Source organism: Onychomys torridus, chromosome 1 (genome assembly GCF_903995425.1).
Source record: "Onychomys torridus chromosome 1, mOncTor1.1, whole genome shotgun sequence".
Lineage (NCBI taxonomy): Eukaryota > Metazoa > Chordata > Mammalia > Rodentia > Cricetidae > Onychomys > Onychomys torridus.
Window position 1 is genome coordinate 87,108,618 of NC_050443.1, and position 12,449 is coordinate 87,121,066.

The window sequence follows — 12,449 nt, forward strand, 5'->3', positions numbered from 1 at the left end:
TGCCATCCGGACGCCTACTAGCCAAGTTCAGATGTTCCCCCTTTCCCCCTACATACACAGAAGCAGCCAATGCACAGGAATTCGCAACCAACTTATCGTGGAGAAGTGCACGTTGGCCAACTCCGTCTTTGAGATTCTAGAGAGCCTAGAGAGGCCTTCTCAGAAATTGCAGTCACAAACTGTTAGGCCTCAGACATGCCTAGGCCAAATCAGCACAAATCTGCCATGCCCCTCCATGAAAACCACCCACCCCCAGACAGCTAGGGGTTTAGGAGGACCTAGGTCTGCCCTAAGACTGAGGGGTTCCCTGTGCTACAAGAGTCTGTGTGCTAAAATAGACTGCCCCGGACAAGCCAGGACCATTGATCACCATAGGGGAGATGGTAGGATAAGACAAGCAACTGAGACCAAAGAGGAAGCCAGCCCGCCAGCCCCTCTTCCTGGTGATCAGCAGCTCCAAACGCCACATATCTGAGCCTCCAGTCCTATGTCCAGGCATGACTGTGTGTCTGTCCTCAGCCCTGAGGATGATGCAGAGATCACTTCTTGAGATACCCACGATGGGGGGGGGGGTGTTAGATCCAAAGATAGATTTAGTTTTTGTGGGGCCCAAAGTTTACAGTACTTTTAGAGGTGGGGGCTCCTTAAGAAAAGGAATATGATCCAAACCAGCCTAGGTTAGTTATACAGTGTGTTTTTGACCAGTCTGGGCTGCAGAACAAGAACCTATCAACTTTCCTGGTCCCCCACCACAACCCACCTGGCCAAAAACAAGAGGAATATGAGATTGTTAATACAAACTGATCACCAGGGATCTGGCAACAGAAAGAGACGCCGAGGATCCCAAACTTCTCTTGGCTAGTCCACCCATCTATCCCAACCATCAGGACACTCACTAAAGTAGCCAGGGTGAACTGATGGCATGCAGTCTCCCGGCCCTGCAGGGAGACAGACAACATCACCCACCAAGTAGGCTCTGAAGTCATAGACCCTAAGTAAGATGGGAAAAACCCAAAGACCATGCCGGTTAGAATGAGCCTTCACCCATCAAGTTCTCCGAGCACCCCCTGGAGCATACCTTCCATACCGAGGTATAGGGGGAAAATGAAAATACTCAGGCCCAGAAACTGGCTGGCGATGGGTACTACGAAGGAGCCTGTGCCCCATGGGTCTAAAATGCTCTCCAGAGGAGAGCAGGAGCAAGAAAGTTCCTAGCTGGAGCATGCCCTATTCACAGGCTCTAGGACGCGGGGGGGGGGGGGGGGGGGGGGGCTTGCTCATAGCGGGACGCAGAGCCTGGCACCTTCGACACATACTCTCTTACACACACATACACACAAACACACACACACCACTACACATACAAACACACACCACTACACACACACACACACACACACACACACACACACACACACACACACACACACTCAGGGCACACATCCAGCTTCCGAGCTTCCGGGAAGACGCCAACCGGCTCCAAGCAGCAGTCGGGACCGGTGTCTGGGCCTCTGTCACTGGGGTCGAGGTGGCCTCGACAGAACCCGCTCGGCTCCCAAGTGTCCCCGGGCACTTACCGTCCTCCTGGTCCAACACCATAGTCCCCAGGCGGCTCCAGCCGAGCGCAGGCAGAGGACGCAGAGGGACTTGCAGCTCGGACTGTCGCCAACGGGGCGCCTACGCTGCTTCCCGCGGTCGCGCGTGGGCCCCGCGCCCCGCGGCCGCCGACGGGGGCGGACGGAGCGGCGCCCCGAGCGCAGTGCCGCGGGCAGGGCGCGCGGGAGGAGCGAGCGAGGGCGCGGCGCGCTGGGGGGCGGGCGTCGGGCGGGGCCGCAGCCGAGTGCGCTGAGCTGCCGGGACCCGGCCGGAACCGAGCCGGAGCCTGAACCCGAGCTAGGGCCGGAGCCCGGGCCGGAGCAGCCGCCGCAGCCGCGCGCGCGCGCGGGTTCCCTCTTGCAGTCTGCCGCTCTCAGCAGAGTGCAGCTTGCATTTCCCAGGGCCCCTCAGATTCCCCTGTTAATTAAATCAATTCATTATGCTCAGATCTGATTAGCGGCCCTTCCCCCCTTTGAATCAATTATTCAATACACAAACATAATTGCTTGGGCCAGAGGTGCCCGCCATTAGCTTATTTAACTCCAAGGACACTAATTACCCGCAGGGCACGGGAACTTTTCTCATTAATTCTGACAAAACACAAAAGCACAGCCAGAGTGTGTGCGTATGAGGGACTCTGTGCATGTGTGTGTGCGTGTGTGACCGCATGCCTGAGTGAGGGATGAGTGGGGTGGTGGGCCACTGGGAGAGTTTACGACCAGTGTGGGGTGGGTGGCACTTGTGCCACCGCCTGTGAGAGTATGCAGTTTTCAACCTATGAACGTTCTGGTGTTGAGTGTGGGACTCTGTGTGTGTTTGTGAGTGTGAGACAGTGTGTGAGTTGATCTGGGTGTGGCTCTGGGTCCGGGACTATGGACCGAGGTTGGAGACCCAGCACAGGAATGCAGAGTGGTTCTGTGTATGACTTTGAGGATGTGACTCCCTGGCATTCTACCCCTTCATTTTTCATTACTGTCCAGCGAATTGCAGCTACAAACCTGGAAAGCGCAGACTATGAACGAGAAACCTGGCTGGAGCGATGGGGTGTGGGGGCTGGAGCCAGTGGAGGCCACAACATCTACTCATTCCCAGCTGCCTGCTCCTGCACTGACTGAGCTTTGCTACATCCACCCCCAAGTTCCCCCCCCCCCCCCACCCCTGCTCCTTTCCTCTCTCACTGCCTCCCCCATCTAATACTACCCTCACTCTCGGCTGTAATATGAAAGCCCCACTTCCACATATGCTTGACACCAGGGCAACTCCACCCACCCCATCCTAGTTTTTCCCTCCAGTCTCCATGCTGGAGAGAGGGTGTGCTTATAGTGGACGGACTCTACATTTTACCTCCCAGGAAATCTCTATTGAGGGAGCCAGGGAGAGAGCCCACAGAGGCAGGGACACAGAGGGTAATTGATTCCCCCAAATTAGGTTTCTGCTTTCCAAAGACTGGTATTGTTCAAGTTCTCAATGTGCACAGAGGTATTGAAGATTTCCTTTTTGTTTCCTCGGGCAATGAATGAGCTTAATCCATTTGGCTTTTATAAATCAGGAAACTAATATTCACTCCTTCCATGGAGGCTTAAAAAATTTAATTGGTGGTGGTGGGGGCTTAGTAGCCCTTATGCTGTACTCAAGGCCCCACTTATCAAAACACATTCTGATGGAGGGGTGGGGAGGAGAGGGAGAGTCACACTGATCCTCTTGCCCTCCTCCATTTCTGCAAATGGTCTCAAAGTATCTGGGAAAGTTTCTGAAATTATTGCACAAATTATGTTCAATTTAGTGATGAAAAGAAGCCTCTTCAGAGGGTGCCTCCAAATTGGCTGCTTAGGTACCCAGTAGTGCTGAGGCCCTGGGTGTATCTGTGCCATGGTGGGTTTGCCAATTCCCTTTTCTCTCCATCCTGAACAGTTCCAGAATTGTCATCTTCCTGGTGCCAAATGTTACCTTGTGCCTCTCCTGCTCTGACAATTTTTGGGGGGGTTGGGGGGGTGCAGAGAGTTGGCTCAGCAAGCAAAGGCAGTCACAGCCAACTGGCAACCTGGGTTGGAGTCTGAGGACCCATATGGCTGAAGAAGAAAATGAACTCTTGTTGGTGGTCCTTTGACCTCCAATATGTGCTCCATGGTATGTGGTCTCTGCTCCACCAACTAAATAAATAAATGTGATTTAAAAAATTTTAAACAATCTTTCCATATGCATATGTATGTGTTCCTGGAGGTATGTGTATGTGTGTGCACACGCATGCATGCTCAGGTGCATACATGTATGTATGTGGGTGGGCTCGTGCATCTAGAGGCCACAAAACAATCTCAGATGTCATCTCGAGGAACACTGTCCACCTCTGTTGAACCAAGGCCTCAACTCTTAGGCTGGATTGGCTGGCCAGTGAGCCCAGAGATCCTCCTTTCTCTGTCTCCTCAGCTCTTAGAACTCATGTCCTCAGGCTTGCGAGGCAAGGACTTCAGCAACTGAGCTATCTCCCCAGGTCCTGCTCAGACAATCTGGGATGGCTCTCCAGGGTTCAACAGATAAACTTGGAAGTGCTCAGCCTATCAGTTTAGGGTCCTTGTGTTCTGGGGACACCTGGCCACCACGGTGCCCCTTGCTTCAGTTTAGAAGATACTAATGAAGACCCATCTACTTGCACCCCTGCCTTGGTGACTCTTCCTATGTAACCCTCTCCACAGAGGCCCCTCCCTGGTTCTTGTAGTCCTGCAAAGGCACTGTTCTCTACATTCCCCCAAGCGGCTGTGTATATGAAGGCTGAGGTTGCTGAGTGAGGTGTGCACGAGCCTGTGGAGACATGGGGATGAGGTCAGCCTTGGGGTCAGTCAGCTCTCAGTTCTCCTCTTTTGAACTGTATATTTCAAAATGGAGACTCAGAGGCAGAACACCAAGTTTTCCCAGGATGTCAAAGAGATGACCTGGGACCAGAGCCCAACAGCATATTTCTTCTACAGGCCCAATATGTAAGACTCTCTATGTTTAGTTCTCTGTGTGACCAGGAAGGGCCACTGCCTAAAATTGGTGTTAGCAGGTCTTTATACTAGGACATCTGGTGAAGGGGGCAATTGGGACCTGAAACTGTGCCCTTTACTCCCTAAGCCAGGTGCCTGGCATAGGCTGCACCTACCCCAAGAAGGAAAGGCATCTTTTGATAATTGATATAAAGTACCGTATGGGCTAGCACGGGGAACTCTGCATGAGGCCCCAGCCTCTTTGCAGCCATCCAGACTGTGGCCTGTATGAAACTTAAGGAGCCAGCTGAGAGGGAAAAGAGAGACAGACAGAGAGACTGAGAGAGAACAGAGAGAGACAGAGAGACAGAAAGAGAGAGAGACCTAACTACTACAGAATACTAACTAATACTGCATGGTGATGACAACAGACAGACAGCCTCATCTTGCATTTGCATGGGGCCCAAAATCTTGGTGAAAGATACTGAACTTAGTTCATAGCTGGGACTGGAACATGAGCAGACCTGCCATAAGGGCTGAGGTTCCCATAGCATCGGCAGGGGGTGAGGGGTGGAGTGGGGGGTGAGGGGTGGAGGGTGGAAACTGAGGGAGAGGCAATGGACTAGGCTCGTCGGCAAGACCTAGTTTGGAGGAAGCAGTGGTTTCAGAGGTGCTGCTCGGCTGAGAAGGGGACTACTACTAGTCAAAGTAAGAAATTGGGTCACTAGGTACTCTACAGTGTTGCTTTGTAAGCCCCTAGTGAAACAACTGTCCCCAGAAGCTAAGGTGTCACCTTGCTGGGCAAAGATGAAAAAAGAAAAAAAAAAAAGTAGGGATCAGCAACATGGTGGCATTGGCAGAGAATGAGACAGCTGCTCTAACTGTAGGGAGGCATTGATCCTCCTAGCCCATCAATCCCACCTCTCAACCCTTGGATGGTCAGGAAATTACTCTTGGGAACTTGAAATCTAGTGGTGTCCAGAGGGGACTTGAGCTGTGCACATAAGCATTTTCAAAAGGTCTTGCACATTGTAGAGAAGATGTCCTGGAAAAGAGAATTGGAGCAAGAGAAATTGGGGTAAATTAGTGTAACTGTGTAAGACTAGTACTTAGCATTTATATAGTCTTTATGCTCCAATCTGCTTTACTTACTCAACAGACAGGACAGGAAAGGCCTTGTCTGTAAGAATGGATGGGAACAATAACAAGAAAGCAGACCCACTGCCCACTGCCCCTGGTGGCAATGGAGTTCCATGCATCAGAATGTTACAGAGAATGCAAAGAGAGTGAATTTTCCTACTGCAAAACAGATTGTCGAGTGAGTTAAAAATTAAAATACAACCAAATGCTGTTTACAAGAAATTCTCCCAAAACAAGGTGACAAAAAAGACCGAAAATAGAGCAAGGGGCGAAAAATACACCAAGCAAATGCAAGCAGAGAGGGAGTAGAAACAGCAATATTAATGTCAAACAAAGCAAACTTCAAGGCTAAAAGCATAAACGGCTTGGAAATGAAAGCATACACTCTGGAGTTACTTCTGAATCAAAAATAAGATCAAACCTAAAATAGAAATCATCTAATAATGGAAATGACAGCAACAGCATACCATGCAGAACCTATGAGACACAGCTGTAGTCAGAGGGGAAATCTATACCCTTAAATGCTTTTAATATCAAAAAGAAAATAGAAAATGGAGGGGGGAAGAAGGACTTAAAATAAATGATCTATATACACAATATAAGAAATTTAAAAAAGGACAGATGAATGCCTTCTAGGTGGTTCAGCTAGTCAAGGTGCTAGCCTCCAAACCCAAGGACCTGAGTTCAATCCCTGGTTCCCACTGGGTAGAAGGAGAGCCAACTCCTGAAAGTGTTTTCTGACCTCTACACATACACTGGGGAATGCATACCCCACCACCTCCAATAACAAATGCAATTAAATATTTTTTTACAAAGAAAAAGTACAAACAAATCCATCAAAACAACAGGGAAATCAGTCAAGTTAAAGTTAGAAAGTGATGAAAATATCAAAAATAATAATTAATAAGAAAATTAAAACCACAGTCTACTTCTATAAAAAGACCAACAAATAGAAAAAATCTGTCTGGGCAAACATGAATAAGAAATCAAGAGAGCAGAGGAGGTGGGGAGAACATCACCGGTACAGAACAGGTTAAAGGGTTAGAACATTCATATATATAGACCTGGGAAAGTCAATGTGAAAAGCTAGAGAAAATGGATGACATCAAGAAAGTAAAAAATTATGAAAACCAAGCACAGAAATCAAAATTCACATTCAATCAATAGATGGAAGAGACTTAAAAAGAAACCAACTCTCTGTCATCAAAACATAGCAAGATTCCATACGCGCCAGCAATTCCACTTTTGGATATACACTCCCAAAGAACTGAAAGCAAGTTTCCCAGCAGCATTGTTTACAATAGTCAAAAGGTGGAAGCAATCCCAGAGTCCATCAATAGACAGAGGGGTGAACTAAGTGTGGTATATCCATACAGTGAACTATTAGTCAACCTTACAAGAACATGCTACAACATGGATGACTTTGAGGATGTGATGGTTAGTGAAATAAACCAGTTACAAAAAGGTAAATACTGTTTAACTTCACAATATGTGGAGCATGGGGTGACTAGTGTACTCAGGCTCATTGCTGCCAGGGACAGGGAAGAGAGAACGGTGTGGAGTTATTGCTTAATAGGCGTACCATTTCTGATATTCAAGACAAAAAAAAAAAAATGGTTGCAACCAACCTATATACCTAGTAGATATAAGGACAGTGAATATTATATATATATATATATATATATAATCACAATTAAAACATTTTAAAACTCAAAGTATAGATTATATTACAGCAAGTTTTATACATTTTAAAGCCCAATTTAATGCTACTTAAACCTTCCCAGGCAATATAAAAAAGTTGGAGAGCTTCCTGGTTTTGTTTTATGAGCTAGCAATTTCTTAATTCCCTAACCTTATAAAGATTGATTTTTAAAAGAAAGGGGAAAAAATCACAGAACAGCTTGATAGAAGTATAAAGTCTGAAATAAGATATTAACCAACTGGAGATGGGGAACATACCAACATAATAGCATACTATAAAAGAGGCAGGTTTATTGTAACACTCAAAACCTGAGTCAGCATCAGAAAATCTACCTACATGAATACCTGCATCAACGAATAGAGGAACAAAATATAGCAGTAAAAGATGTCAGAAAAAATCAGACCCAGCATGCTGGCACATGTCTATAACCCCAGCACTAGCAAGACAGAGGAGGAGGATCAGGCGTTCAAGGTCAACCTTGGCTACAGAGACAGTTTGAAGCTAGCCTGGGCTATGTTTGATTCTGTCTCAAAATAGCCAAAATGAAAGCCAAGAATCACCAGATTCAGCATATGCTGCTAGACAAACATTCAGTGGCACTGACATAGAAGAAAACCACTTCATTGTGCAGTGCAGGGGTTCAAACCCAGGGATTCACACATGCTGGGTTAGTGCTCCACCGCTGAGCTTTAGCCCAGGGCCATTGCTGGCTCTATGATTCAACATTTTCTGGAGACTATAACTCAGTAAGATAAGAAAATGAACTAATGAGAATAAATAGAAGTTTTTTTTAATGACAAAATATGTTTACTTACAAGTTATATCATTGTATAACAAGGAAGTCCAATAAAATTTAGCTTAAAAGCACTATAATTAATTCAGTAATTGAGAAGATAGCTAAACACATAAGTGAGAATCTGTAGGCCTTTCCAAATGCAAGTGTAAAATATAAAAAGCATTAAAGAGATAGATTATTTGTGACAAAGAGATTGAATATCTCAGAGTTGCTTAAAAACAAGAAGCACCATGGCATGTAAAGTTCTTCTTTGGAAAAAGTGACAAGATTATATTAGAGGCATATAAAAATCCACATCTTAGAAAGAAAAGAAGGAAGGAAGAGAGGGAGGGAGGGAGGAAGGAATTAATTGTATAAAAAAGCCAATCCTCCCTAAATTAGTATATAGATTTGATGAAATTTTCTAGAATCCCCAATTCAACACTTCTAGAACTAAAAACTTCATGTGCAATATATTTGTGTGTGTGCACGCGTGCGTGTGTGCATGCGTGTGTGTTTGTGTGTGTATGTGTGTGTGATATATGTGCTCCCATAGATGTGTAAATGTGGGGGTGCATGTGCATGTACAGGCCAAAGATTGATATCTTGTGTCTTCCTCAACGGTTCTCCATCTTATTTTTTTTTTTGAGACAGAGTCTCTCACTGAACTTGGAGCTCACCCACACAGCAGGCTGGCAGGTCAGTGGGCTCCAAAGATCCACCTGTCTTTGCTTTCCCTGTGCTGGGATCAAAGACATGCACAGTGCACTTAGTTCTTCACATGCATTCTGGGGGTCTAAACTCGGGTCCTCACGCTTGTGCAGCAAGTACTTCACCTACTGAGCCATCTCACCAGTCCTAATTTGCAATGAATCTGAAAAATAATAAACATCTGAAGTTACTTATGAAAACATATCTGAGGAACACCTGTGTAAGGAACTTGTGCTATCAGATAATGAACTCACAATAAAACCACCCATAATCTAATGGTATAAGCCAGAAAAGTGGGCCTACAAGGACTCTCAGCCCCATCAGGGAAATGCTCTTGAGAGCCAGTGACATTCCACCTTAGACCCAATCCAAAGTCAGATAGGAGCTGGAGAGAATGTTCAGCGGTGTAGAGTACTTGCAGCTCTGACGTTGACCTGGGTTATGTTCCCAGCTCCCACACAGTGGCTCACAACTGTCTGTAACTGCAGTTCCAGGGAATCCGACACCTTATGGCTTCTGTGAGCACTGCATATACTTACATACATGTAGGCAAAATACTCATACACAGAAAAAAATAAATATTTTTTTAAAACTCCAGGAACAAATATTGGCAAGGACATAGAGAGATATCAGAACCTCCCCCACACAGTTAGTGGTAGTATAAAATGCTACAGCCACTCTGGAGAACAGCCTGGTAGTGCCTCAAAAAGTTAAAGACAGAATCACTATCTGACCAACAGTTTCACTCCACTGTATATACCCAGGGCTGACAATGTGTGTCTGTGTAAAAATTTGCTCATTAATGTTTATAGCAGCATTATTCACAGAAGCCAAAAATGGAGAGAAAATGAAATATCTATCAGCCAAAAATGATTTGGCCATAAAGAGGGATGCCATAAGATGAATGACTGCTGAAAACACGTTGTGAAGAAAGGCAGTCACACAGACCACACAAGTAATTCCATTTCTGTGAATTTTTGAGGATTTTTGAGGGTGTAGAGAAGGAAGGCACGTTAGCAGCTGCCAGGGACTGAGAACAGTGACTGGGTAACAGCTTAAAGACATGGAGTCCTTTTTTGAGGTCCTAGAAATATCTTAAAACATGCTGAGGGTATAAGGAATGTGGACTGCATCTCAATTAATTTGTTTCAAAAATGGTGCTAATAAATGGCTATGTATCTCTGTCTAATTTTTTTGAGACTGGGTCTCATGCAGCCCAGGCTGGGCTGGAACTCACCACTGTGGCTGAGGATAACCTTGAACTACTGATTCTCCTATTCTACCTCCCAAGTGTGCACTGTTGTGCCTAGCTCCATCTATCTTGAAAAACATTGGCTTCTTGCTCCCTGAAATATAAAAATCTTATGTCCCAAGTGATATAGATACTTTAAGAATAAGATACAAAAATGTTAGAAAAAATGTTAAGAAAAAGACATTAATAAGTTTGAAAAGTAAAAACACATACAATTTGTTGAAAATAGGGGGAAAAGAAAATTTTCCACATGCTTTTGGTTGTGGCTATGAAGTTCAGGCTGGCTCTTGAACCCTCAATCCTTGTGCCTCAGCCTCCAGATTTCTAGAGTTATAGGCATATCCTGCCACAGTGGACACCTGATAATTCAAGACATAGATGTCCAACAGTAACATAAACAAAGGAAAAATACAAGTAATTTTCTGAGAAAATACTTGCTAAATCTGTGGGAATAAAAGAAAAACATTGCTGTCTACATAAAGACTTCCTGCAATTTTCAAGGAAAGGAGGAAAGCCCTGAAGAAAGTTGAAGCCAGTACTATGGAGCTCTCACAGCAGGAGGTTTCAAAGGCCCATCAAATGTTTACCCTCATTATCCCCTGGGAAAATGCAAGTTAAAACAAACTAAGTTTTCAATATTCAAATTAATCAATTGGGGGTGTGTGTAAAAGAGTAAAATGTTCATGTGTACTAAAACTTTGATATTGAACAGGGCATCTGGGATGATCTATTACAGTCTGCCAAAAATGTATCTGGGTGTGGTATAATCTTCCTATAATCCCAGATCTTAGGAGGTAAATGCAGGATGATCAGGAAATCAAGGCCAGCCTTGGCTACAAAGGGAGTTCCAGGGTAGCCAGGGCTACAAAGTAAGACCTTAACTCAAAACACAACAAACATCCGGGGAGGTGGTAGGGCATGACTTTAATCCCAGCACTTGGGAGGCAGAGCCAGGTGGATCTGTGTGAGTTTGAGGCTAGCCTGGTCTACAGAGCGAGATCCAGGACAGGCACCAAAGCTGCACAGAGAAACCCTGTCTCGAAAAACCAAAACAAACAAACAAACCCACAACAAACAAAACCCTGAAAACGTTGTCCTCCAGCACTGCTGTGGAGTACCATGTACCCCAGAACAGCGGGTTTGAGCTGTAGCTACCAACTGACAAAGTATGTCTGTGATGCTCTGCAGTGGGAAGTTGCTTGCGGAGTCACAGGTAGTATTGTCCCATTGAGGAAACATGAGAGGTAGTGGAGAGGGCTGCCTCTGGTCAGACTGTCAAAATTGGAGGCCTTAGTGGGGAAGAATGAAAGACAGAGGATGAGGGACTATGTAGAATTTGTTATTTATAATGGCTAAAGGACTTATCATTCTGATTAAAAAACAGAGATGCCCTGCCTCCTTTATTTGTTTTGATTTTGTATTTTGAAACATGACCCAAGCTGGCCTTACACTCATTATGTAAGCAAGGATATCCTCAAATTTATGATTCTCCTGCCTCCACCGCCCAAGTGCTGGGATTACAGATACATGCAACTATGTCCAGTTTATGCAGCCCTGAGACTGAACATAGGGCTTCATGAATGCTAGGTAAGCTGTGTCCTCAGCCTGTCAGAAGTTCTTTTTGACACTCCTGGTCACTGCTGTTGCCCCAGTTCAGGGACCACCACTTCTTGCACATGACTGCAAGATCTGCTTATTGGCGCCTCACATTCACTCTGAGCTCAATACACAACCAGGAGTTATTTTTAAAATACACATCAGAGTTTGTCAACCATCAAGCCCATAGTGGCTTCCTGTTGCACTTTGGAGCAAGCAACCCTCACCTCCATCCTCTGCAGGTTCTTCTTGATTCCTGACATGTTCCCATCACCAATACCCCCTCCTTGTTCCCATGATGCAATGTATTGCCCTACTGCAGGTTGTCCAAAGCACTGCCCAGCTCCGGGCATGCAGAAGTTCTGTCTCTGGCCTGAAATGTCCTTCCTCTCCTCATTTGGACTACCTCTTGCTCACCCCAGAGGTCTGGAATTTAACCTCAGGGTGGCCTGTCTCTGCAAGATGAGGCTAGATCTCCCTGCTGTAGCCTTTTTTCCCACCGCGCTTATCACAACGATCTAGTTAATTACATAGTTATTTGTATAATTATTTGTGTGACAAGGATAAAAGGAAAACTATTAAGCTAGAAGTATGCACATCATCTCTCTCAGCCCCTGACTTGGGAGAGCAATGGGTCAGAATAGTTCGGACGAGGTCTCCATAGTCCAACCCACGTCAGAGATTCTAAACCTGACCTTGCCCTCCATGCATTACAAC

The 12,449-nt window shown here is 45.6% G+C and overlaps 1 protein-coding gene across 2 annotated transcripts in view; it reads right to left on the reverse strand.

Moving 5' to 3' along the window:
- Positions 1-1,942, reverse strand: part of Lmo1 (LIM domain only 1) — a 36,262-nt gene extending 34,320 nt beyond the window's left edge. For both annotated transcript variants that reach the window (XM_036170608.1, XM_036170589.1), the window contains exon 1: positions 1,578-1,942. In XM_036170608.1, the coding sequence (XP_036026501.1) occupies positions 1,578-1,599 (22 nt within the window). In that variant the 5' untranslated portion in view covers positions 1,600-1,942. The remainder of the gene's footprint in view (positions 1-1,577) is intronic.
- Positions 1,943-12,449: the final 10,507 nt, after the last annotated feature.